The following is a 27,995-nucleotide window of genomic DNA, read 5'->3' as shown; positions in this document are numbered from 1 at the left end:
AGGGGCGCCGCGGGCCCTGACACCACCCGCCGCTGGGGGGCGCGCTGCCCGGCGGCCTCACGTGACTGCCGCTCTGCTTTCCCCCGCGCGCCTGCGCATGCGCGGCTCCGCCCCTTCCCACGCCGGGCGCGCGCGGGGCGGCTCGCGGGTACGTTGCGGCCCCTCGGGGGCGGGGGGGAACATGGCGGCCCCCAGGGCCCTCAGCGCGGCTCTGCACCGCGCCCGGCCCGGTCCGGCCCAGCTGCCGGGGCGGGACACGGCCCTCCGCGGGCCTGCGGCCGGCCCTCTGCAGTCATGAGGGACGTGTGGCGTGTCCGTGTATAGATCCACGTGTGCTTGCGTGTGCATATATATATATATATGTGTGTGTCTGTGCGCCTGTATGCACGCACGCAGGTGAGCGCGCAGGGCTCGGTGTGTGAACGCTCTCAGACAGGGAAATCGGGATGTGCCAGCAAAACCTCCGCTGGATTTCTGCTGTCCTGTGTGTTTCCTGTCTCTGCTGCCGCTGCAGGAAGCAGGGGGTTGCTGTTTCCTGCCCGGTGGAGATGCAGTGTTCTCCGGTGAAGTTGTCCTTGGGGAATTATGTGGGTGTCGAGCACAGAGGAGCTGCTAGTGCGGAAAAATCGTGCTAGCCATGGGAAAGGAGTGGTTATAATTCTAATTGGTTGGAACCGAGATTTTTTTGCTGAATAACAATTGTTCATCCTTTTACTTACTGTGTTTGTCTTCTGACAGTGGCCGGTGTCTGTTACTGTCCAGTGTCTTCCGTTTTCAGAGAAATAAAAATTTGAAGGAGTACAGCTCGTTCACACTTCTTTTTTTTTTTTTCCCAAATGGTTTTTGTCACTTTTAAATTACATTTCTCTAACATGCTGTTGTTGTTATATTGCAAGATACGTCTTTAATTTTTTGTGTTTGTGTACATGTACTGCTAATGTTTTTTTTTCTATTACCTTTGATTCAATATGATTCCCTAATTTTAGGCTGTTGTTCTTTCACAAAGTTTTTAATCAGAAACTATTCACTACCTGCAGATATAGCAGGCAGAATTTTAGACTCTCAGATTATAGGTTATAATCTTTCTAGAATGTTCTGTGTTACTATTAGCAGAGGCTTTAAACAAACAAAAAAGGCCTTTTCTTTATTCAGGCTTATAGTAGCTGTTGAGTGGTGCTTGTTCTAGTTGAGCATCTTGTTAATGATGCTTATATCACTTTGTTTCCTAGAGAACTGGTGAGCAGAAGACTTGTTTTTAATGAAATATACAGCATGTGCTGAGAAACAAGTCAGGAAACCCAGCCAAAAGCTAATGTCATCTGAAAAAACCACAGACAGTCCAGAGGTGCCAATGGAAAATACCCCATTCCCTGAAGTTCCTGATGTGAAAGGAAAGGTGGAGTCAAATGACAGTCCAGTAGAGAGACTGGAGGCAGGCTCAGGCAAGGAGGAATGCCTTGAGTCCATGTCCAAGAGGCAAAGGAAGAAGCTGTTGAAGCAGAAGCAGTGGGAAGAACAGAAAGATCTACGGAGGTATGGTTTGCCAAGCAGCTTCCCATGGTTCCCATGTAATATTTAGTGCTAATAATAACGACGTGTCAGCAGAATGTGCTTGTGAATTGCTTCATCAAATCAAGGCAGTTGAACCAATTTTCTCCCACACCAGGTTTAAAGCAGTAGCTGCAGGCTACTTCACCTGCACTTGAAGAGGCTGTAGAGGTAAGCATCCCCTGCCCACACTAGAATTGTTCCTCGGCTTCAAGAGGAGGGATTAAAACGTGCATGTTGTTCATTTCTCAGGAGGGAGACAGAACGTGTGGCCTTGTTCCTCTTTTCCTGGTGCTGTCAGACTTGAGATTCTTACAAAGACACTGAATAAAAGCAGCTACATTTGACACGTGAAGTGCTGTGCTACAAGTTACACTGACTATTTATATAGAGCTTCTGTTTTGTTGTGTTGAGAGAAAGCATATCTGCAAATGCACTGATGGTGGTTTATTCTTATCCCACTGACTGCCAGGTGCTCCTTCCCAAGACAGTGGTTGTTGCTGTCTCTGAAATTTGATCTCCCAACTGCCTGCTCCTGTCAGGACAGGAGGATGGAACAATTTCTTCAGAAGCTTTTTGAAAAACTGTTCAGTGAAACAGAACGTAAATTGTCTTCCTTTTTCTGATCCTGATACTGTGATTGCTGTTCATGTGTAAACTAACCACTTTTTGGCTAGTTCCGTTACAAGACTTGACACAGAGCACCTTTAAATCCATGAGACTCCCAGTACTGAGTTAATTGAGTAAATTGAATTTGTGTCAGATGTCTGTCTTTGTAGGTATTTACAGAACTTCACAAAGGCAGGGAGGGGGAATGTTTTGTGCTGGTCTCTGTGTGGCACAAATGTAGGCAACATAAACAGGCTGAGTTTAAACTATCACAGTCACAGGACTACTGCTTTGGTCCTAGAACTCTGCATTTGTGTGCATAACACAGTACCTCAGCAGAGCTGGCAGCACTTTTTGAGGATTGATTTGTTTGTTTACTTAGGCAGAAACGAAAAGAAAAACGCCAGAAGAGAAAACTAGAGCGTCAGTCAAAATTGGATTCCAGTAGTGAGGGGAATGACAGAAAGTGCATGCGCAGGGAAGTTGTTCCTAGCACACTTCGCCTCATCGTGGACTGCAGCTTTGATGACCTGATGGTGTTAAAGGTAAAAGGAACTTCAGAGTAACTGGGTATATTTCATTTTCTTAAATATAGACTGTATGTTCTCCGGATTTTTCCATGGGTTGCAGACCGAGTGTTGTCACAGTGATAACCTGTTTGATTCCTCAGATGAATTCTGTATGTTCATTAAATCCCTGTGATTTTTTTTTTCCCCTAGAATAATGTAAATCAAGCACTTGCATAGAGGTGTCTACGTATACCTGTGTGGAAGATGTGTGTGTCTCCTTGTCAGCACAATCCCCTCACAATGGGTGTTTTTTCGCTCAGGATCTGATGCCCATACTTTCTGAGTAGTCACTTTAGCCAGTTAAAAGCTTCCTTTTTCTCTCTTTAGCTTCTGACTGGCTCATGATAAAGCATTTTGTGATGGTCTGTATGAAGGATTAAATAAAAACAAACTGTGTTGTGTACAGGATGTTAAGAAGCTTCACAAGCAGATTCAGAGATGTTACGCAGAAAACCGCAAGGCATTTCATCCTGTGCAGGTAAGTTTGAACAAACTGAACGCTGATTGTTACCAAGTATCGAACATGAGAACTGTAGTAGGAAAAGAAAATATTTAAGCTGCCTCTTTCATAAGAAGATTACTTCTATTATAACACCCACGTGTTATAAGGATACACCTGTATATGGAACAGTATGTGCATGCAGATGAAAAGTGCCAGATACAGGTGTGCCAGTAAGAGGCTGTTGATACTCTGGGTTTTAGCTGTGGCAGATATTTTTAAAAGTCACTATAAGTCTGGATTTGTCTTTTAAACATATCACTAACTATATGAATATGGTCCTAGTACCACTTCCATCTAAAAAATATTAAGAGTTTTAGCTAAACAGTTAAGGGTGTAAAGAGAGGAAACAGATTGTGGCAAATTGACATTTCTGTATTTTGTACCTCTTGTTTGTTCTGTTTGAAGTTTTACTTGACCAGCCATGGGGGACAGCTGAAGACCAACATGAATGAAAATGACAAAGGATGGGTGAATTGGAAGGTGAATAATTGAGTATTTCTGTAAAAATTTGAAGTCTTGATTGTAGCTGTTAACTATATTGTTAGTTGTGAATAACATTATTTTTTTCCACATGGGTTTTTGTAATACATGTAATAGCAATTGCACATTTGAAAAAGTGTAGCTTTTTGTCTTTTTAATTGATTTAACTTTAATAAGCCAAAGACTGCTTCTCTTGAATCTAGATTTGATTTTTGCTTGAAAAACTACACACAGATCCATTTTCACTTATTTTTATTGAACAAATTCCATTCTTGATACACTAAGCAGGACTCTTTGATTTAGGCACTTCCAGCAGTTGTCTGTCTTGACAATGCTCTTTTATCTATGTCCAAAACAAGACATGCCAGCTGGGATGTGATTCTCTGGTGTGCACTTTCACTTTCATCGCATTGCCTCTCAGTGCTGTAGTGTTCTGGAGAGAAGTAGCTTCTCCTGTGGTCAAGCTCATGTTGGTTTTCCTTGTGACTCCCTGTTAAGCCACTATTCCAACAACTGCAAAGGAAGAGCACTTCGAACAAATAAAAGCAATCCTGTTTTCAACAGTTCTTGTGCAATAGCTGCTCCATGAGAGCTTAGCAGAAACTTCTCTTACTGTACAATTAAAGTTAACTAAGCATTTGCTTCTGGGTTCACTTTTTTTAATGGGCTTGAAAACTACTTGGATCCATAGGAGAAATATGGCAAAGTTTGAAGGGAATCACAAGAACTTAAGGATTTGTAAAGTTCTTTTGGGTTTCAGAAAATTTCCTGTTGATTTTTACAAATCAGTGCTCTAGGGACTGGATTGTTTACAAAAAAAATCAATCTGCACTGTGCTACGTATTTGAACATGAAGGAGGAATGTGGAATGACCACATACTGTTGGATTTATTTTGCCAGTCCCATCTTGGCTCTGTAAAGCTTGGCCAGCAATTCATCAGTTGAATGTAACTTCTTTTAACTACCTTTTTTTGAGGATATCCAAATTAGAACAGAGCACTATAGTGAGCTAATAAAGAAAGAAGACCTAGTATATCTTACCTCAGATTCCCCAGACGTTCTCAGAGAGCTTGATGAGAAGAAAGCCTATGTGATTGGAGGACTGGTGGATCACAATCACCACAAGGTAAACTGTGGGTCTGTTTCTTTGCAGCTTTTTTTTGGCACCATATTTGACATTATTGCTGTTCATGTATAAACTAACATAATTAATAATGAGAAATCTTCTTCAGAAAAGAATTCAAAAAAATGTTGAAGAAATGTGAAAAACACTTATGGTGGTAGCCGTGGCTTGTGTTCCAGAGTTTTCTTATTCTTTACTCTTCCTCTGAAAAAATACTGAGTGACTACAACCTGAATAGCTTTGTACTTTAACATAAGTTCACCTTTAAAACAGGCGACAGCTGATGGCTCTAGAGCTGCAGCTGCATGAACAGGTTTCATTTACAATCCTTTTGACCACAGGTCACAATGTGAAATATATAGAAAGTGGTGAGTTTTCCAGCGGTAGTAGCCCTTGAGGAAGGTGCTGTCCAATCTGGTTAAGTTTCTTTTTGTAACCAACTTCTAAAGCAACATCATGGCAGCCCAGGCAAAACTCTTGCCAGGAAGTGATACTTGTAGTGAATCTGTATGGGCTGATCTGAAACAGTAATTCTCAATCCACTTGTTTTGGTATCTTTTCCCCAGGGAATTACTTACAGAAAAGCTGTAGAGCAGGGAATTGGTCATGCACAACTCCCACTTGGAAACTTTGTCAAAATGAACAGTCGGAAAGTGTTAGCTGTCAATCATGGTAAGTTCTAAATCACAAAATAATTACATTATTTTAGAATATACCTGTAGTAGTCTCAGTTCAAACCCATTGCACTGTAGTGCAGATGGCTAAACCTTGTTTTATTATGTTGATATTTCTTGAATTTAGTTGCCTTCAAAATACACTAATTGCCTCAACCTTTAAATATTATAGATATGGTTAAATGTAAATGACAGTGTCTTAGCCATTTAGAAGTGAACATTGTATCCTGTTGGCTTGTCTGAGGATTACTTGTGGCTTTCTTACCATCCTGGTCTTGTTTCCAGGTTTACTGTATACATGAGTAAAATGTTGGAAACTATCCAACATTGTATTTTATTGTAGAGTACACATTTTATGCCGAGGGAGGATGAATGTGTGTGATGTTCTCACCTCTTTCAACAGCTTTGTTCAGCAGTAACTGCCTCAGTACCTGTAGACTTTTCTCAGTTGGTATCAGCAGTACTCCAGCTACTGAACTTTCATAACTGTATTTTTACCTGATTTCCTGGTTCTGATTGAAGTATTAATTGGTTAACTAAGCCTTGAATCCTACTCCTTTTAAACTTTCAGCTTTATTATTAGATTGTCTTTCAGTGTCATTAAATAAAAGTACATGCAAAATGGAGCCTACTCAGACCTTCATGGAAATTTTTGACATGGTGTCAAAGTCTTTATTGTGCTCCACTGCACATTCTTTAGCTTATCTTATCTTGCTTTATTTCAAGTTTATTTTTTTATGTTACACATTGCTCAGTGATAACTTTATTTTCTGAAAGTGCTGTATTAATGAGGCTGGCATTTGCAAGATAATAAAGATTATTTAAACATGGAGGAGAATATAGTATGGCACAGGACTTATAAATTATCAAACCTTATGTATTTGTAAGATTTTACGTGTTTCTAAAATTGGATCTTTCACTGTTGCTTTATATAGAAAGGAAGAGCTAATTAGAGCTAATTATAGGAGGGGTCAAAATCTTTACTAAAGTACATCCACAGGAGGATTCCTGTCAAACATGTGAAAGCATTGGTGCCTGTACAGAAGGTATGGGTGAGACTGAAATATTTGTCTCAGTCCCTGAGAAATACTGTCATGCAGCTGGAGACTCGGGGTGTGCTTGGCTTCAGGCTGCAGTAGTAGCAGAATTACAGTGTCTGTTCCTGCCTGCATTTCATCAACTCTGCTCTGAAGAAGCCTCAAGAGAATGCACCTAAACCTCTGTAAAGATGGATTTGGGGGTGTGTTGCTATCAGCAATTCACTTACTTCCCTGTAAAAGAGCTGATGGGCTTTTCTGATGTTGCAGTGTTTGAGATCGTCCTTGCATACCTGGAGAAGAGAGACTGGAAAGAGGCCTTTTTCAGTGTCCTGCCACAGAGGAAAGGGGCTGTTCCTTTGGGAGAAGCCAATGATTCATCCAAACATGCTCTGTCTGGAAAAGAAGATGAAGACAATGACTCAGACAGCAACTAGGCTTCAGAATTGGATGATGGGAAAGACGAGATGTGCAGTTTGTGGAATAAAACTGGGACATGAAGGAGTTTTACTTCAAAGACCATCTGCAGCCCTTGTAATGCTGAATTGTCTCGGTGCTTGGTAGTCCCAGAGCTGTTTCTGTGCATGAAGGGTTAAGTTAAATGCAGGTTTTATCCTTCAGTATAATAGCTTTTTAAAAGGGGGGGGGGGGGGGGGAAGAAATTAATGGAAAATGCTGCAATTTTTTCCCCAGGGAAGCTGTTTAATTTAATTTTTTAAATATTATTTTTATACATATCAAGTTGGATGTAAATTCCAAGAGCATTAGTAGTTAATATTTTAATGTATACATTCTTGTCTCCATTTCTGTTCAAAAGTTTTCTTAAAAGCAGTGAATGACAAGTGTTCCTTTGGTTCCAAAACCTGTACCACTAGTGCCTGCTGCAAAGCGTGCATGAACACTCAAAAATTCTGATTTTCCTGAGCATCTCAACAGACAATCACAAGCAACTGAACTGCCTGATTTATAGATTGTGTTTAGTTAGCTGGGGTCAGTAGGTGAAGTATGAATGTGGGGTTAAGCCAGTGCTTTATACTTAAGCTTGAGAGGGATGGGTGTTAGCACAGGTGCAAATCATGTGCCTTGGTAGGCACATGGTGCACACTGAGGTGACTCCATCACCTTTGATTATTTCTTCTTATTCTCAGCAAAATTTATCACATAGCCTCAGAACAACACCAGGAGAGAGGCACTCTTCCTTACAGGTCACTCAGATTCAGTATTACTGTGTAATCACAGGATCCTGAATGTATTGTATTGTCTATCAAATATTTTTCCTTTAAGAACAAGTCATAACCTTAGTCTTGGATGGATGTTCTGATTCGGATTCATCAACTGACTTCAGTGCTGTGGCAAAGTAGTGAAGTGGATGTCTTGAAAGTAAGGTTCAGCCCTGTGAGCCTGCCTATCCCTCTCTTCAGGGAGTAGCCAGGTAGCTGCAATGCCTGAATAAGTGCAGCTCTCACACAGGTTTCTCATGCCTGAAGAGCTTGAGGTCATGGCATCCTAAGTGTTCCTCTCTGCTGAGCTGCAGTCAGAGGGCTGATTCAAGTATGATTTGCTTTGTGCCCATTTTTCTTCTTCCCTTTGTTGTCACTGTTTTCAGGTGGAGACTGCAAGTGGGATCCCTGTGGCTCCCTATGGTCTGTAAAGGCTTGGTACCCAACTGGTTTATGACTTAACACAGTTAGTGCACTTCTCTCTACACTTTCTAAAACGCCAATAGAAAAGCTTCTTCTGTTAAAAGGATGGATTGTGGTTTGTTGCTGAAGTTCCATGGAGCTTTTCTCAGGCTTTACAAAAATGTGATTGCTTTGCTCCAGAAACTAGATCAGCCTTTTCATAAAAACATTGCTGGTTTTATTTCTGTAACAAAAAATGCAGTATAAGTGTACCCAGCATGTATTACACTGATTCTCTAAATGAAATGTGTAATATTTCAAGGAATTACACCTTTACAGCAGAGAGAACTTCTTGTTAATGCATGTAGCACCTAATAAACCTGATCTAAGACTCCTCATTCTGTCCAAGGTTTCCTCAAGACCATTTCATACATGTGCCTCATTTACTCAGGCTTGAGAGTATAGGAGCAGATGGCTCAGACAGACTGAGGAGTTTTAGAGACATGCTGAAAGGGTTCCAAAGCATTTTACAGAACTGTTGTGCAACTTAAAACACAGCCTTACAATTTTACCAGCGAAATTAGATACACACACCCACACACATACAGGTGTTTTTAAATCCAGCTGTTTAAATCTGAAGCTTACCTGTCTATGGAGAATAGGAAGAAAACATGGTCTGGGGTGTGTTGCTGTTCAAAGGCTGGTCATGCCAACTGCACTGTGTCACAACAGCTCAACTGCCTGTTCATACATGTTGCTTGTCTCACCCACACCATGGGCTCTTCCTGTCCCCCATCATAAGAAACGTGGCCAGCAGCTTAAGGGAGGAGATCCTCCTGCTCTCCTTTGATGACCCCCCACCTGGACTGCTGTGGCCAGAGCTGGGCCTCACGACATATGAAGCCAATGGACCTGTTTGAGCAAGTCCAGAGGAGGCCATGAAGATGCTCAGAGTGCTGGAGCTCCTTTCCTGCAGACAGGCTGGGAGAGCTGGGGCTGTTCAGCTCGGGAGAAGAAAAGGCTCTGGGGAGACCTTACAGCACCTGAAGGGGGCCTGCAGGAAAGCTGTAGAGGGACTTTTTACAGGGACAGGTAGTGATAGGACAAGGGGGAATGGCTTTTAACTGACAGAGGGTGGGTTCAGGTTAGATATTAGGAAGAAATTCTTCACTGTGAGGATGAGGACTTTTAATTGTTTTTCATTTTGGATTTGCATATTGTGTACAAGTTATAGCCCTGTTTGGCACTCTGGTGTTCTAGCTTGTGGCATGCTACTTAAGAAAGCACATTTATTCTTCATTTTCAATCTACAGACCTGGCTGTTCTCAATATTTTCAAGATGGTCACTTGCATATTTCAGGCATGGCCTACTAATGCATTACACTGGAAGCAGAGATAAATCACTGTACTGTTTTATAATAAGAAATTACAAGGAATTTGTTTCTGATAACAGAAATAATATTTACATGCAGTGCTTTAGGGCACTTCTTGCAGAAAGATCTTTCTTTGAACCAGCTTTAGCTGTACTAAGTTAATGAAACTGTAGGAGAACACACTGAGAAGTTCTCTGCTTCACCCTGCTGTCCTCAGGGAAGATCAGCTCTGACATGCTTGTCTAACCAAGACTTAAAGACCTCCAATGTGATTTGTTCCTGGGCCATAATGTTGAAGAACAGAACATTGAAAAGACAATCTGCACAGAAGCTCTAGAAGAACAGGATCCCTGTGTTTCACCACCAGGTGTCATTGCTGAGCTTAAGAAAGCTCTGACTTTCATCACTGAGCTTTGTAAAGTTTCAGATACTGCCGCAACTATTGCTCAGCAGTCCTGGGCAGCAGAATACATCCAGAGATCTTTAAACCTGTGTAGGAAAGCATTAAAAAGGCAATAAAGAAGGTATGGCTCAAGGAACCTGAAAAGAAAGAAACAGAAAATAGGAAGGGGATATGGCAGAAAGTCAAACCTCACTGAAATGGGCAAACTTTCTTTTACTTGCATGCAGTGGAGAGGTGACAGCAAGGTGCCATAAATAATCCTGTTGTTTTGTTCCCTTCCCACTGAGCCTCAATCTCCTTGGTTCAGATTTCTGAAGTCAGGAACTTCAGCATTGTTTATCTGCCTCCATGTTGTGACAATTTCCTAAACACTGTACTGCTGCAGGTTATTGTACTTTCCCCCTACTTGTCCATTTCCTGGATTCAGGGCAATTTGCCTTTGGCTTCCACATGTCCCATATGCTCATTGACCTCATATGCTCATGCTCATTATGGAGCAGTAGTGTTTGATTCTAGACATGACTCAGCAGAAGAGCATCTGAGTAGAAAAGAGCCTCTCTGAACTGCTCCATCGCAGAAGCTTTTGGTCACAAAGTTGACAACGATGGTGGGTTTTGCATGCTGCACGGGGGTGTAGCTGTCCAAGGGGAGCCACACTGATGGTGATTCCAAAATCCTGTGTGCATTACAAGGCACGTGCACTCAGGGCACTCTTGGGGCAATGTGACTGCCAGCTTCAGGAGTGCAGGATGTGGCATTCCTAAAATCCTTAGAGCTCGAGGATAAGGTCAGGGAAGTTTGAAGAGTTCAGTGTTTCTCTTGATTTAAACAGAACTTTTTATTGCTCAGGCTGTGCTGTACATCACACTGAAGATCACAGGTTCACTGCACCATTATTGGTATTGGCTCATATTATTCTAAAGTATCCATTTATTCTGCAGGAGGGCTTTAAAATAAGCTATCAGTAAGCACACATTCTTCTTATGCTAAGTCACTGAAAAGCAGAGGTGGACTTCAGTGTGACTTCCAAATCTAAAGCTGAATAAGCTTTGGCCCATCTTTGAAATGTGTACCTTAATTGTCTCTCTTCCAAGAAGGTGGCTTTGTTAGCTGGAACAACAGCATCTACTACTGACAATCCTAAAGCAAAATACTGAAATGTTTGATTGATATTTATTCCCTTTTGCTGCAATTTTACTTCAAGTACTGTAAGATGTGCTTTATAATTTCTTGTTTGCCTTGTTTGGCTGTGATAAGAGACCTAAAAGGAAGAAAAGGCATTATTTAAAAAAGGGATGTTCATGCTTGATTGACTACTCTCCTTGGATATTATTTTCCCCTTCAAATTCTTCTAGTACTTGCTCTAAACCCACAAGCTAATTTTCACCTTTCACCTTTGGCATTTCTTCAGCCTACTAAAATGAATAAGGCATTGTCCTGTGAGCAGTTGATTTATTTCCTGTGTGTTTTTGGACAGGTGTTTATTTCTGGATGTCTTTGTTCATGTTCTCACAAAACTGGATGTCATCCTGTACGTGCTTAATTCAGCTCCATTGCCATGTCATGCATGTTTGTATAATCTTCAGGCACGATCCCTAAACTTTTTGAAGGGCATAACCTGCCCTGCCAGCTAAATCTGTTCAATCTCTGTGCTTCAATAATAATAAGCACTTGCAGGGTTTTATATTTTGTATACCTAATCTTTAAATGTGCAGGTGGAAGAATACAAAGGGGTTGGAGCAGTCACAGCTTCTATACTGTGTACGGTGGGACTTCAGAAATGGTGCTTTTTTTCCTGTCTTCTACTAACATGTATGTCCCAGAGCTTTTGTGTTAACACGTTCTCCAGAAGTGACTCATAAGAGGGTAACCTGGAAATTGCTATCACACAGTACGAAGAAATGCTGGATTTTCAATTTAAATGCTCTCCAGAAGGTTTGTTTTTCTTAACAGCTAAGTTCGCTGTCTGAAAGAAAGAAAGGTACCTTGGTAAGCTTAGAAATCAACATGGTAAATAAGGAAGAAGTAACCTATTTTAAAAAACACTAAAGTTTTAGCTAAAGCTAGTATGCATTTTATTATTTGTCAGTAAAATCTGTGATGCATAACTGCTACTAAAAGTTGGTTTTGTTTGGTTTTTTTTTTGTTCTCTAAAGAGCTAGGTCACTTGAGCTGTGGTTAAAATAGTCTCCTGTTAAAGAGAGCCAGGTTCAGGCAAGCAAGCAATGCAAGGTTTCTCAGCACTGGCAGGAGTAAGGAGTGGGAAGCAAGCTGTGCTGCCTGTGAAGTGGCAGCAAAGAACCACTCTCCCCTACAAGTGCCTTGTAGGCAGAAACTGCAGCTATGGCTGCAATCTGCTGAGCATGGTCAGTGTTTCATAGCATTTGTCCAGGTTACGGTCCCCAAGTGAAGATAACCTGGAGTTGCAAGAACAGGCCTTTGCCCACTGCTTCTAACTTTTGTGTGCAGGCTCACCAGCCATGAACACCTCCAGTATGTTCTCTGTCTTCAGCCTCTGACACACATTTCACGGGAATCTGCTGAGGTGCTGAAGTTAATAAATCACTGGAAAGGGGATATTACTGCATCATGTTCAATTGGATAAAGTGAGGTAAAAAACAATAAAGGAATTATGCATCATATTTCCATAGAAATTCAGGCTATCCTGAGTTGGAAGGGACCTGCATCAAAGTCCAACACCTGGCCCTGCGCAGGGCAGCCCCAAGAGTCACTCCCTGTACCTGAGAGCATTGCCCAAACCCTTCTTGGACTCTGTCAGTCTGGTGCTGTGACCACTGCCTTGGGGAGCCTGTTCAGGTGCCCAACCACCCTACAGGTGAAAAACCTTTTCCTAGTATTCAACTTAAACCTCCCCTGACACAACTTTATGCCATCCCCTTGGGTCATGTCACTGGTCACCAGAAAGAAGAGATTTTAATTGCACAACATGTAGATAAACTCAGAGAAAAATTCTCTTCATAGTGAACACCCCTAAAAGTGGAGAGGTCTAGGGATCAGCTGAGTATTTTCTGGCAAAGGGTTCAGCCAAGGGCCTGTGCAAGCAAGTTGTAAAAGGGTGGCACTGTGGTTTCCCTGCATTCCAGAGCCACTGTATGCCCTGAGCTGGAGCCTCACCCTCATTTATCTTTAGGAATCGGACAGAGCAAGGCAAATAAAGCAACTTCTGCAACATAGTTATGCAAGTCTGCTCGTGCTTCACTGGAACCCTGTGCAGTCTCTTTTTCTTGTCACCTTTTGCCTAAAGACCATGACACCTATCCCTGTACAGGCTGCATACAGGATCCACTGTCTGATCCAATGTTCTCAGTTGGAGAAAAAAAAAGTCATGGCCTTGATATGTCTATAGGTAAAGCTATGAGAAAAGTTTTCAGGGGAAAGGAAACATAAAGGTATACGAGACATAAACCAATAAGGAAAAGGGATGGGAATGGTTGGAAAAGACCTCTAAAATCATCAAGTACAAAAGAAGGGAGGAAAGGAGAAAAATAAACATCAAATTGAGTGGACTAGAAATACTTCATTCTGATATAAGTTATTTTAGGAAGTGCAAATAACTAGGTTGTACCTCCTGAGAGGACTGTAGAGCTTTGGCTGGAGCTTGAAACAAAAAAGGAGAGTTTATGGCCTTCGGAAGAAAAGGCTGAGAGCTCAGGAGGATTACAAGGGCGTTATGAGTTTTTTGCAGGGAGAAAATTAGAAGGGCCAAAGCCCAAGTAAAACTTAATCTGGTCATTGCCATTAAAGACAATAAAAAATGTTTCTATAAATACATTAACAGGAGCAGGGCCCCATCATGTGTAATGTGTAATGGTGATTTGGCATCACTCCAAATGTCCATGCCTTCCTCCTTCTTCCCCCACTTTATATACTGAGCATGATGTCATGTGGTCTGGTACAGCTCTTTGGTCAGTTTGAGTCACCTGTCCAGGCTGTGTCTCATCCCAGCCTCCCACGCACCCCCAAATTCCTCACCAGTGTGGCCATACGAAACACAGAAAAGGTCTTGGCTCTATAAACCATGTTAAGCAATAACAAAAACATCCCTATGTTATCAGCCCTCTGTTCAGCACAAACCCAAAACCCAGTCCCAAACCAGCCACAGTGAAGAAAACTAACTCTGCACCAGCCAAAACCAGCACAAAGGTTCAACTAGGCCAAGTGCCTAGTCCTGCCTTCAGTAACAACAACCCCAGGCAGCACTACAGGAAAAGTTGTCTGGAGGAAAAGGACCTGGAGTGCTGGTTGACAGCAGCTGAACATGAGTCAACATGTGCTCTGGTGGCCAAGAAGGCCAGTGGCATACTGGCCTGGAGCAGAAATAGAGCAGCCAGCATGACTGGGGAAGAAAAGAATCTCTTCTTGAATTACAGTCATACAGGTAAACATGAGAGAGTGCTACACTTAGTAATTACTAGTCAGGTTATATGCAGCATTTTATCTCTTTTTTACTTGTTTATGAAAGAAAAATCTTGATTTCAGGATGCTGGGCATAATTTAAAAATAGATGAGATTTGAAGTTCCCAGGAAAGGCATGCAGTGCTGACTTCCACCCAATCCCTTGCACCAATATGTAGTGCCCGGAGAGGGCAAGTGTGTGGGCATGTGAGCAGTGATGGGGTTGTGCTTGTGGGTATTGACAGAACCAACAGGTCAGGCACAAAACAAGCAGGGTGTTGCATGTGGTAAGAAACATTCTGTTGCAGCACTTCTGACTTAGTGATTTTTGTTCTGCCATCAGCATGACTGGCACATTGTCCTTGGACACGGTGAAGTGAAAGCCATTCTAAAAGATTAATGAGTAGCCAGACTGTAACACTAAGAATTCAGGAGCACAAACAGCCACTGCCACACAGTCCAGTCAGTATATGTTTCTTAAGCAGCTTGCACAATCCCATATTTTAATGGATGAGCTGGGCTCTTAAAGGAGTCACCAAAGTTCATCACTAGAGCCTTTGTGTTCTCACTGTGTCCCTGCTGCTGTGAATTCAAGAGCCACTCTCTCTGTTTCTCTTTGCACCTGCAGTGTCCCTGAGAGTAGTGGATAGGGAGATTAGCTTCTAGGGAGGCAGAAAAAGGGAAATAGCTTCCAGCCAGGGCTGTTGCTTTTGTCCCTTGACGTTGAGGACAACCACAGGTGAGCTGCAAAAAAGGTTAGGGAAGAGCATGACAAGGGAGTCAGGAAGAGGGAAGCACTGAAAGAGTGAGGTTTCATCAGATGAGTGGTTCACTCTCATTGTAGAACTTTTTCTGATTCAGGGGTGGGACTCTGAGCTGGGAGGCTTGGCTAAAAGATCAGAGCAGTCCACTTGTGGGAGCACTTCACACAACCAGGTTCCAGTGTGCTGGAGAGGACTTGTGGTACCAGCAACCCAGCTGCTCTGGGGGTGACTGAGCTTGTGGTGCAAGAAATCAGCAGTGGCAAGATTCGAAACAGACACACCGGTCAACATGAGCATGGCAGGCAGAGTAAGCAACAGTTTGTATTAGGAAAATTTCTTTGCTGCAGCTGAGTAATGCATTTTTAAATGTGAATTCTTTGCAGGGACACTGTAAATGCTGGTGGTATAGCACAGACTAGAGTTTAGGATGAAGCTGGTACAGAAGAGCTGCCTTTATTTGCAGGCTGCTGTAGTTTCCTAGGACATGGTTGTTAACTCTTCAAGGCAATAGTTTATTTGAGGCAGCATAAGGTAACAGCATAAGGTAACAGAATAACGTCTGTCTGGGTTAGCAAACTTTTTAATCTCTGATTGGATAGTTTAAAATATGATAGAATGTACTAAGTGTTTAGATCATTGTATTTATCTACCAGTTTTCATTCTGAGATCCTACAGTAGTTTAAACTATTTTTAGTTTATTTATAATTCTATCAGCTTGTTTTCTAAAAAGAAGATATAGCTAATATTGTGTTAAGTTTCAGGGTGAATTGTGCTGGCATTAGGACAGTCATTAAATTTGAATATGCATATAAAAAGCCTCAAACTTTAGTTAATGGAGACCAGAACTAAATTTCTCATACAACGCAATACTGAGCTGGGATTGAAGTGAGTAGTTACACCTTTGCTAGAAATTAGATGACAAGAGAGATGGAGGTTCATACCAATACATGTTCCTTCTTGTACTGCTGGCAAGAAGCTAACAGACACCCAGGGATCTGCAAGAGGGATTAAGGGACAAGCAACTAGAAATGGAAAACAACTGAAAGCATGCACCTTGCTAGAATGTGCCTGAAGATAGTTCCAAGATCATTACTGCCAGCTGTCTTCACTATTCCCAAACCAAAAGAGAAAGGAAGAAAAATGCTCTTTAACTCTGAGTTACTGCAAGTACAAAATTAATTGTAGCTTACTGTAGGTAAATTCACCAACTTCAGTCCTCTACTCAGCATTGGATGGAGCACAGTAAATAAAGGGTTGTGATGTAGCTTAACTGCTTTGATTTCACAATGTTTATCTTGGAATAACACGGGAGTTACAGTGCAATTTATGTAACCAAGCAGCATAATCCTTGTGTCCTCTAAAAGGGTGTATTTCTACACCTGCCCTCCCCCACTGCAGAAACCCACATGGCTGGTAGAACACCTGAGCAGAACTGTTTAGGCAGTTCTTGTCTTAGCAGATGAAGTGGGTGATAGTGTGTTGTTGCTGCATCTGTGGGATTTTTTATGGATTGCATCCTGTTGCAATCCATAAAAGCTCACAGGGACTAAGCAGTCAGAAAAATAAATAGTTAACTAATGTCTCATTATAGGAGAGATTTGTTTGCTCTTGGCAATCCACACTTCTTGGTCACCTTTGTTCCTAGAAACACTACATGTGTTTTGCATGTGCAAGTCATGGGACACAATACAAATATATATACTGCCTTTTTTTTAAAGTAAGTTGGTATCCTTTGAAATGTGATCTTTGACCACACTTGTGAATTTTTCACTAATCACACTTGCATCTAAACATTAAATTTAAATTTAGTGCAAATATCTCTTGATGCATTTTTTTTTCAAAGCATTGTGCCCACCCACTTCTGTGTCTACCTGCTGGAAGTCTGCTATTTTATTTCATATGCTTAGAATTTCCTAGTAATTATTTTCTTTGTTACTAGTTTTCAGTTTGTGGATAATCAGGCATTATTTCTACTTCAAAAGCTTTGATACTAAAAATTTGTTTGGTTTTTTTTTTTCCCCTGTGACTTTTGCAGCATACTGGTGTTAAGTTCTCCTGGTCACACAGGATAAATATGCATGTGCTAAACTTCTTTCATCCTGGATTTGATTCTCCTCTGTTTCCTTCTCAAGATAATGCCACTTGAACACTTGCAGTCAGTAGACTTAACAGAAGGACTGAGAACTTTATAGTGTGTCACCCAGGAAAATCATATTTCAGGGTCTGGGGTTTAAAGACCTAGCATGAGATCTTTAAACACCTCCAAGGAGGAACATCAGTTATGGGGACAGAGAGGCCCCACTGCTTTTGAATACACTCGGATTGAGCTTGCAGGGAGAAAACCTGTTTGAGAGCCTGGGATGAGGTGTGGACAGTGCTCTTCTCTTTTCTGAGGGGATTTTTCTCTCAGTGGCAGACGGTCAGAGGAGCCCTAAGGCCTGTCATTACTAAAGCCTGAAGAGTTAATGGACAAACTTCAGTCTAAGAGATGAAAAAAAAGAACTGTCTTGGATAGTTGGGTAGTAAATGCACCTGAGTTAAATATACCTTCTGAGAAGGGGAGTACCTTAGCATGGATAATACTGCACTTAAAGGGACTGTTCAAGATTACCTCTGTGTAGTGCTACATCAGTTTGCACAGGTGTCCTTTCAGCCATCACTTCAAGGCTGAACTTGGACTCTACTAGAAGGTTTATAAAGCTGTACTAGGCTCTGAATTCCATTTTTAGCAATTTTGTCAGTTCCCAACACAGTTCTAGGCAATACAGACTTCATCACAGCCTGATAAGTGACATCATTTAGTGTGCCATCTTCAAGAAGATAGAAATACAGACAAGTAATCCAACACAGCAAAAGAAATTGACCAAGGAAGTTAGCAAAGGAGCAATGAGAATGGGTAGGGTATCCCATTACCTAGGAGACTATTACACATGCAGCTGAAAACTTGACAGAAGTGACAGAATGATGAGCAAAGTCAGACATGATCTTGGTGGGGGGGAAACAGGTTTACACTGACCTTTGGTGTTGACTTTTTTTGTTGTGTGGTTTGGTTTTCTTCCCTGTAGTTTCCTCTCATCTACACAAATATGAGCAGGAGTTTCATATGCAGAAAGAGAAGAATCTGTGAGGTGACTTGAAAATGCAAGTGCCATTCCCATTTTCTTTGCTCTGTTTGCAGGTTATTAAATGCAAGGCAGCAGTGCTGTGGGAAGCCAATAAACCATTCAGTATTGAGGAAGTGGAAGTTGCCCCACCAAAAGAACATGAAGTTCGCGTAAAGGTACTGAAAATAAAATTTAAAACAATTCCTATGACTTGCATTCTAGCTGGCTTTTAATCAGAATTAGTTCTAAATTTTTAAAACCCAGTCAGAAAACATTCTACTAGAAAGTAGTTACTAATCAGTGAGCTCCTATGAAACACATTTAATGTCCTTAATTTGATAATGAGGTTCTTCAAAAAAAAATTTTTTTCAGGGTTGTATTTTTCGTTTACTGACATCTGTTTTTCCAATAGGCTGAAAAAATTACAGTACAAGGCAAAAATCAGAATTTTCTGTAGTGTGGAGCAAGAAAATTTGTTTTACTTTGTTTGAATCTGTGCTAGGAAATAGCTCATTAGGCCTGGGAGCTTCCTTTTTGAATATTAGCCTAACTGGAATTTAGCAACTGCCTTAATTTTTGAGCAGTTTCAAGTGTTACATATGTGAGGAAAACACTGTCATGGGGTTGACAAATCCATTTATCAGAATAAAAGTTGTAAACTGAATATTTGAATATTTCAAAAGAAATAGTGCTGTTCTAGCTGGAAAAAAAGGCAAATTGTCATATAAAACACTATGTAGCCTAAATTTTTTTATGCAATATATACAAATATTTTAAATATAGACAGTGCACAGTAATATAATTATTGGGCAATTATCTAAAATATAAAATCATTCTATAATACATCATTTATATAAAATATCTATTATACATTGTCATATAATCTAAATGTAATAAATACAAAATATACTCAGTATTTCTATGCTTATAAATAATATGTGATGGTAATTTGTATTTACATAATTTTATAATATTTATACAATATTTCACACTTTTTAAGTATTTATATACAAATATTAGGAATAATTTCATTTACTCTGTTCTCCCTATATAATTGTATTGCTAGAACATTGGTTCTACAGAAAACCATCAGACTCCCTACAGAGCTCAGTACTGCATAGCAAACATTCACAAAGGAGCTTTGCTCAGTAGATTAAAGACTAATAAACACCATGAAAATCTTCAATCAGACAACTAAATTTGTTTTACCCGTAGATTTATTGTGTGCAGATTGGGTTTTGGAGAGAAGCAAGTGGCTTCTCCAAATGTAGAACATCATTTCACTTCCACATATGATGTGACACAGTTAAATGCAGAAATATTCTTGTGTTTCCTGTGAATCAGATCATGGCCACTGGGATCTGCCGCTCTGATGACCATGCGGTAACTGGTGCAATGGTTATGCCTTTTCCAATAATTCTTGGGCATGAAGCAGCTGGTGTTGTGGAGAGTGTTGGGCAGGGAGTGACTGCAGTCAAGCCAGGTATGAAACAGCACTGAAAAAAAATCCTGTCCTGAGTTTCCAGACTCCTCAAGTCAAAGATTATTTCTTTCGTGAATAATTTTACTGCACAGGAAAATATTGCAATTTCAGGTTTTTCAAGGATACCTCAAAGGATAAAAACCTGCTGTTTACGCCTTTCTGTGTCCCCAATGTACTTGCAGATTTTCTACTCAATTTCTTTTGTTTTGGCAAAAAACATCTGCAGCTTGCTTTCCACCTACATAGTGCTTTTCCTGTCATGGGACTAAGAACATAGAGTCTTTGCTGTTGTTCATATGAAATCAGGCATTAGCTGCAGGTGCTCTGAACAGTTTTTACAGCTCACCTTTCTCAAGGATAAGGCAAAGCAAAGCACTAGATGACAAACAAGTCAAAGCACCTTTTAATTCTCTTAACAGCTAAAGAATCCATTGACTACAGCTGACCAGAACTTAGGTCTTACTTCACTTTAAAAGCACCAGGGCACAACTGGGGTGCCCACCCCTGCTGCCAGCTTTGCATGTGGGCAGTGCAGGTGAGGCAGCACTGCTCCCTGAGGGCTGGATTGCTCTGAGGACACTCATCTGGACCAGCTGCTCCTCTCCCTATGTTCTCTTTGAACTACAGTGCATAGATAGTCAGTGAAAGATAACAATTTCCAGCCAAGTGCTGTAAGATGAGATGATAGGACTGAAAAAATTCTAACAAGGGCTAAATTATTAAGAGAAAATATGCAGTGAAAAAATATCTACACAGAATCACTCAATTTCCAGACAGTTTGTTATGATACCTGAGTAGCCCACTTTTAACACCACTTCCAGTGTCTTTGTCCATACTGACAAAGTATGAAGTCTGTCCAAAGCAGGTTGGTATGTATAACAAAAAAATTTATTAGAGATTTCTGCTTTACTTCCAAACAAATATGTATATTGCAAATTTCAGTGACAGCTCTAGCTGCTTTTTCTGTTATGTCTGGGTTCATAAATCTCTCTGTTGTCTAATTCTAGCTGCCCTGTATTTCCAGGTGAGCTGAAATGGCAGGCCTGAACACATACATGCACAAAATCACATTTCTCAGACGTTGCCTAATTTACACCTCCAAGTTCTGATAAAGGGCTTCCACTTGTGCAACCTTTCTTCAGCAATATGATTACTAAGACCATAGTGCAGTTCTAAGTTAACTCAGAATTGAAGTAGTGGGGGCTTTTAATGTTCTGTAGGTATTTTTCATTTTTTGGTGGAAATCAAAAATTTCCCTTGACTTTCAATGTGTCAAGGATTAGCCACATTTTAAAACTGACAAATCATAAACTGATATTTATTAGGAAATACCTATTTAGAGATTATTAGGCATTTACCATATATCATTGCTGTGGAAATTGCATAGGAGTAAAAAATTGCACTGGGAAGCTATGTGCTACTTTGTTAATCACAGAATTGTGCCAGAGAATTAGAGATATTGGCTTAGATTGTGTGTGCCACTGCTTCTCAGACAACTATTTTACCTACCTTTACTCAACACAACAGTAATAGGACTGCTATATAGGAAAGATGCTCAAAAGGACTGGCAAATTAAGGTTTAATTCCCCATTCTTTGTATGTACGGTCTACAGTCCTGTTATCTTGGCACTCCAATCTGCTGTCCTAGTGGATGCCAATTTTTATCTCAGTTTCTTTACTGAAAGAAGGTGTATCACAACCTTATTTTACACAGGAGATGCAATAAACTGCTAAATAAGTACTTCAGAAATGTCAGTAGATAACATGGTTTTATGACATAGGTCTCAGTTCTGTGGAAAGACACCAGAAATTTCATATTAAAATATCAAAATTAGTTGTCATAACTTGGCCCTAATTATATCTTTTATATAAAACACAGAGAGATGGTTCATCTTAAAAATGCAGCAAAAGGAAATAAAACCATGGCTGCATTCCTAGTGTATATTTGCCTGGAGATTAAATACACCTGCTTCATGTTTTTACCTGCATGGTTCTTGTTTGCCTTTTATAATCCACTGTCATTACTGTTTTATTTCTAGGAGACAAGGTTATTCCACTCTTTGTTCCACAGTGTGGGGAGTGCCAGAACTGCTTAAACACCAAGGGTAACCTGTGCAGTAAAACTGAGTGAGTTTTCCTGGATTACTTACAACCTTAATTTGATTTGATTTTATCCAAAACTGATTACAAACAACCAGTTTCACTTGCCATTATTTCTGGTCATCTTTCAAACAGCCTTGGTACAAGTCCTGGACTAATGCCTGATGGCACCACCAGATTCACCTGTAAAGGAAAAGCAATTTACCATTTTCTTCGTACAAGTACCTTCACTGAATATACAGTGCTGCATGAATCTGCTGTGGCCAAAATCGATTCTGCTGCTCCTCTGGAAAAAGTTTGTCTAATTGGCTGTGGATTTTCAACTGGTTACGGGGCTGCTCTGCAGACTGCCAAGGTAAATATTGTGGTGGGTGTTTCTGATATTTTATGGTGTCTGTTCAAGATTGTGTAGCCTGCAAGTGAGTTGTCAGCATGGCAGCCAGGAGGTACAGACACTGTTTAGTTCAGTGTGAAAAGAAGATACTAGTTCTTTGCCTACTTCAGATTTTGTCTCTAGGGTACTCAGAAGTCTTCAATTCAAAATCCAGTAAAATTACTTATTACCATCTAGAATGTTTTGACTCAGAGCTTTATCACCCCTAGAAAAATGTTACAACAGAGTTCATTTTTTTTTTATTGTAACCAAAGTCTGGGAATACATAGAAGCCTATATGGGCAACACTCACAATTGTAGCAATATACAAATGTGAGTTTTAGAGCTGACACTTTCAGGAGTTGAGTGACATTACAGATCTTAACACCACTGGAATATAAAGCATGATAACAAAAAGGTGTGTCTAAACCTGCAGCTGAGACATGTAATGAAAACCTGGTCTCAGAAATGTATTTTAGGGAGAATTTCTCTTAGTCACATGTAGCATTATAACAGTACAGCTGGCTACTGCACTAGCAGGTATCCATGTGCAAATTCCTTCTCAGCAGGTAATCAATAAATTGCAAGAAACGGCTTAAGTGAAATCCTGTTGATAATGAGGAAATGCATGGTACTTTCCCTAGCCTGTAACAATATGCCATTATTTACATGGTTGTTATTATAGGTGGAACCAGGCTCCACCTGTGCCGTTTTTGGCCTTGGAGGAGTTGGCCTCTCTGTTATCATGGGCTGCAAGGTGGCTGGAGCTTCCCGCATCATTGCCGTGGACATCAACAAGGACAAGTTTGCCAAGGCCAAGGAGCTGGGAGCCACCGACTGCATCAACCCTAAAGATTTCAATAAGCCCGTCCATGAAGTGTTGACGGAAATGACCGGCGGGGGTGTGGACTACTCCTTTGAGGTCATCGGCCGTACAGATACCATGGTATGCCTCCAAAAGAGGGGGTGACACTCCTTAGCACTCCCTTCACCAAGCACCAAGGAGGAGCTGGGAGCCACTAGCAGAGTACCAAGCTAACTTCAAACCTGTTAAGTCCAGCTGTCGGCCACTGAGATGCAGGGACAGAAGCATGCTCAGAAATTTAGGAAAGGGAACTTCACTGTAGTGCCCTGGCCAAACCAGGGTGGCTCATGTCACATATTTCATATGCTCTCCAAAACTGGCTTATCACTAATAGTTTAGACAAAATGGGCAAGAAGAGCAAAGCTAGGATATACTTAACCAGTGAGAGCAGACACAATGGTGTGAGCAGATACAATGGACAATTTTTAATGTAGCTTCAGTTACAAAAAATTAATTGCAAACAGAACCCTGAGAGGAGGAGATGGAGTTCAACCTTCTGTGCTCCAAGGACAAATCTTGCCTGACTCTGTGTGTCCCTCTGTTTCTAATGCAGACTGCAGCCTTGGCCTGTTGTCAGTCCAACTATGGAGTCAGTGTGATTGTGGGAGTGCCCCCTGCAGCACAAAAGATCACCTTTGATCCCATGCTCCTCTTCACTGGTCGCAGCTGGAAAGGCTCTGTCTTTGGAGGTAAGGACTTGGAAAGATGTGATTTAACTGGCTTGAGAAACTTGAAAATCATCTTTAATGAAACAGGATACATGAAATTAATTGCTTAGGCTGTGTTATTGGAAGGAGTGTTGATGGTTGTTTTGCTGATAAAGAAGCTGAAATGGAATTAATTATGGGAAGTATAATATCAAGTGAAGGAAGGAAAAAACCAGAAAGGGAGGGAGGGAGGGAGCGAGGGAGGGGGAAGAAAGGGAAGAGAAGAGACAGAGGGATATAAAAAGACAGAAAATAGAGCAAAAGAGAGAGGAAAAAGAAAGAAAGAAGAAAGAAGAAAAGAAAGAAGAAAGAAGAAAGGAAAATGAGAAAAAGGAGAGAAGCAAATGAGAAAAAGAAAATGAGGGGGAAGGGAGGGAGGAGGATGGTTAAAAAAGAGGAAGAAAAAAGGAAAGAGATAAGATGAGATAGAGGATAGAAGATAAAGTGAAAAAAAGATTAAATGATAAAGAGGGAGAGAGGACAGAGGGAGGAGAGGAAAAGAGCAAGTGCAATAGAGGAATTGAAAGAGAGGGAGAGATAGCAGGAGAGATGGAGAGTCAGGACTGTAAAGGACATCAGGGCTTTTACTCAGTTGATTTCCAGAGGGGTCAGACCCCAGTTTAGCCCTTGGCCAGCTGCCAACAGTCCCTTCCCATTCTTTCTCTTTTTGGAGCTCTCTCAGCAGTCCCACACTCAGGAAGTCCTAGCTCACTCAACTCAAAGGCCACAGAAAACTTGTTTCCAACAACAGGTTTTCTCACTCATGACCTGTTCTTTTTATGTAGTCAAAAAAACATCTCAATAAAATAACAGAGACAAATCAGGTTCCTCTGGAAGGGCATTCTACTATTTACGACAGCTTTATCTAGTGGTGCTTGTAAAAAAAGAGAGACACATCCACCACCCACTCCCCAATTTTGAGCAGACAATCAAGTTTCAACTTACCAACATGGAAGTCAGCACTCAGGCTTTTATATGAAATGTGATTAAGTTGAAACAGTGTTTGATGTGGGGGAAAGTTTGGAATCTGTAAAGACTGGCATTTGTACTGATCTGCTGGGTTTATCATATGTGGAGTAGCTGTACTTTGTCCCATGTTTTCTGCTATATTTCATCCTATTACTCTGCTATAGAAAGTTTATCTAAAAATTTAAGCTGCCCTGGGTTTTATGTATTTTCAGAAGCATTTAATTTCATTTTGCATTTTCTGTGGGGTTTTTTCAGGGTGGAAGAGTAAAGATGCAGTTCCCAAACTGGTTGCTGACTACATGAAGAAAAAGTTTGTTCTGGATCCATTAATAACCCACACACTACCTTTCACAAAGATCAATGAAGGATTTGATCTTCTAAGGACAGGAAAGAGGTAAACATCATTTCATTGTAAAGGTTCTGTATAAATAACCTAAAGGAGATCTATGATAAGACAAAGTCTGACTTCATGGCAGAGAATGGGGAAGGCAGCCCAGCATGCCCCCTAATCCCTCCCAGTGTGTTCCCATGGATTGCAGCTGGAGTCAAAAAGCCAGCAAACCTTCAGCTTCTGAAATGCAGCAAGCCCTTGCAGAGGAACTTTCAGATTCTAGTTTGAGCAGAGACACTGGGTGGCAGAGGGAGAAAAGACTACACAATTGAGGAAGTCCCAGTACTCATTGGAAAAATGCACACAACCAAAGGAGCATGGGAGTGCCAAGCTGTAGAGTGCCAAGGCTTAGCTACATCATGTTCCAAGAAACATTTCAGGATGAGGAGCAGGAACACAGAAGTAGCCTATTCCTCTTGTGAGTTAGGGAACGGAGTCCCAGTCCAATTGGTCCTAAAGTCACTGGGTACTTTACCTTGAGCATCAGAGCTTTTAAAAAAGCAAAGTACTTGGTATATATAATACATTGCAAACCCAGAATTTAGCTCTTGTGCTTTCCTCATATATTGTGAAAATTCAGCTCAGACAGGTAACAAAATTGGAAATATTTTTTGACAGAGACATTTAACAAGACTCACCATGGGAATTGAAAATTGTCCTTAGCAGAAGTAGGAAATACATTTGTATATCTTAGTATGTGTGGAGACTACCCTTTTTGAATGTTCTACATGTTTATAACTTACAGAGTCTGAAGAATTACATTCATGTTTTCTTTTCATTGTCATTTGCTAGCAGTTATTTTAGATGTTCCTCACTCTGAATATAAAAAGCAAGTGACAGAAGAATTCCGCCCTTGAGGTTTGTTCTCAGGTTCTAACAATGCAGCACACACTTAATTTTCTGATTGTCCTTATTTTACATAGGCTATAAATGTTAGTTTTAGTTTTTAGGATAACAAACTAAAAGTGCTCAGGGAAAGTGCTGAGGACAGAGATGCCAGGAGCTTTGCTAAGATACTGATAGTCAGCCTTGAAGATGGAGGTACACTGCAGCTGATCATTTTATGGAGAATAATAATTCAGTGTTTCAGAGCAGAATAAGCTGTACCAGTTACTCTGTAACTGGAAAGATGTCTAAGCCCCTCTCTGAGGAACTTCTCTGGCTGTAGCTGGTAACTAATTACCAGGAGCCCTGGGCTTCATCAGTGAGGGTTTTGCAGTCTCTGTGAATTTTGTTCTCTACATCTGCAGCAAAGTTTGCACATCTGTTCTGTCATTTTGCTGCAAGCTGGGGCGGGGGCAGGCAGGGAAGGAGTACCTGTTTGACAGCAATAGCACAGATTATCAGAGAAAACAGCAGTGTTCTGCTGATGCCAGCCCAGGGGATTTTTAGCCACTAACTTGTCATTTTATATTGCAGCATCCGCAGTGTCCTGACATTTTAGGATTTCCAGACATTAAGCAGCAGATGGCTCAGCACCAGTATGAACTTCACCATCCTCCAATACAACTTACATGAAATTCAAACCAAGGCTTTCCTGAAAGATCTACCACTACCCTTGAATAAAAGAACCAAGCTCAAACCCCATACTTCAAGCACAGAATTTATAAATTAAACCATTTATTTCCTTCTACCTCTTTCTCCTCATTCATCTTTTATATCCTTTATATTGGGCTGCAATTTTTTTTAATAGCCTGTAATGAATTACAAGACTTGCTCTTGTCACAGGTGTTCTAGAAAGTTTGGATTTTTAAAAATTACTTATAATATTCAATCTTTTAATAAAATAAAAAGGAAGGAAACTGTTTCTTTAGGCTCCATAACACTGCAAGCTTAAGAAATTTGTACATGCAGTTCAGCATAGTGAAACTCTAGGCTGGAACTATGTATCCATCCTGAATGACTGTAGCATTCCAGTGCCTAATAAGCAAGGAATGATATAGCAGAAATTAAAATTTATGTTGACCATGTGTTTGAATTAATAATTTAAGTAAATCATAGACTTAGATACTGGAGAATGTCTCACCACTTGGTATTTTACCAGATTAACACTTCCAAATATTTTATGTAAAACTGGGTGTATTGTTGTTCTGTGTTGTGATTTGTATTTGGTGGTTTGGGGTTTTTTTTACCTTTATGCCTCTTTTTTGAGGTTGTTTTAGTTGTTGATCAGTGTGGTTTAAGACCTTTGGCCAATTTATACAAATGCCTCTGATGTTTGGGAAGCAGTGTGAAGAAATACAAATGTGCATCAAGTATTGTTTTTTGTTTCCATTATACAATGGGAAGGCTCCTTAATTTCTTAAGTATGAATACAGAATAAATGGGAAGAAACAGATGAGTGGTAACAGTTTGCAGCAACCCAAACATAAAGCATCTTACAGTTTCCTGAATTTGCAATGTGGAAAAAGAAACAGAGGCTATTTCTATCTTGGCAGATATAGTCAACATTTACATATCTTTATCCTGGACTAATCAGAGCTCACAGGCACTCACACGCAGGGCAGCCAGGTGGAAGAGCCTGTGAAGCAAGGGGACTGTGCCATGGATGACTGACCTGTTTGTGTCAGCAGAAAGAGTCTTTGAGTGGCACAGCTAGTTTCATGATTAGAGGACAAGAGATCACAGTTTAATGATTTCAGAATCAAGAGATTACAGTTTAACCTTAAACACATATAGATTTACACTAAATTTACACAATCAAGAGGTGAACTTCAGTCATCACTGAAAAAGGGCTGAAGTACAACAAACCTCACTTCTATCCTCTTCAGGATGATGCAAAGCCCATTTTTGTGGTTGTCATCTGCCAAGCATAGTAAATGCCAGCTGTTGGTATGTTTAGTATAATAGCTGCTGGAGTCCAAAACAATAAACCCATTAAAT

The 27,995-nt window shown here is 40.7% G+C and overlaps 2 protein-coding genes and 1 long non-coding RNA gene across 4 annotated transcripts; 2 read left to right on the top strand and 1 right to left on the bottom strand.

Moving 5' to 3' along the window:
• Nucleotides 1-3: 3 nt before the first annotated feature.
• TRMT10A (tRNA methyltransferase 10A) lies at nt 4-7,064 on the top strand. 2 transcript variants are annotated; one of them, XM_059844164.1, is made up of 8 exons: nt 4-148; nt 1,230-1,533; nt 2,540-2,702; nt 3,133-3,204; nt 3,634-3,708; nt 4,685-4,834; nt 5,398-5,503; nt 6,813-7,064. In XM_059844164.1, the coding sequence occupies exons 2-8, from the start codon at nt 1,259-1,261 to the stop codon at nt 6,977-6,979; spliced, it is 1,008 nt and encodes a 335-aa protein (XP_059700147.1). In that variant the 5' UTR covers nt 4-148; nt 1,230-1,258; the 3' UTR covers nt 6,980-7,064. The 2 variants fall into 2 exon arrangements, with proteins under 2 accessions (XP_059700147.1, XP_059700148.1); XM_059844165.1 differs by lacking the exon at nt 4-148 and adding an exon at nt 195-396.
• LOC132326229 (uncharacterized) lies at nt 3,944-6,941 on the bottom strand. The gene is made up of 2 exons (XR_009486171.1): nt 6,836-6,941; nt 3,944-4,221 (listed from the first exon to the last, which is right to left on the bottom strand). It is a non-coding gene; the product is annotated as an uncharacterized LOC132326229 (long non-coding RNA).
• An 8,197-nt stretch (nt 7,065-15,261) lies between the features above and the next one.
• LOC132326225 (alcohol dehydrogenase 1) lies at nt 15,262-26,745 on the top strand. Its single transcript, XM_059844161.1, has 9 exons — nt 15,262-15,427; nt 18,299-18,400; nt 19,569-19,707; nt 21,747-21,834; nt 21,943-22,162; nt 22,866-23,126; nt 23,599-23,734; nt 24,977-25,115; nt 26,532-26,745. Exons 1-9 carry the CDS (start codon nt 15,410-15,412, stop codon nt 26,554-26,556), a joined length of 1,128 nt encoding a protein of 375 aa, XP_059700144.1. The 5' UTR covers nt 15,262-15,409; the 3' UTR covers nt 26,557-26,745.
• The last annotated feature ends 1,250 nt before the right edge of the window (nt 26,746-27,995 follow it).

Source organism: Haemorhous mexicanus, chromosome 4 (genome assembly GCF_027477595.1).
Source record: "Haemorhous mexicanus isolate bHaeMex1 chromosome 4, bHaeMex1.pri, whole genome shotgun sequence".
NCBI classification, from domain to species: domain Eukaryota; kingdom Metazoa; phylum Chordata; class Aves; order Passeriformes; family Fringillidae; genus Haemorhous; species Haemorhous mexicanus.
This window is presented reverse-complemented; position numbering and strand designations above follow the sequence as displayed.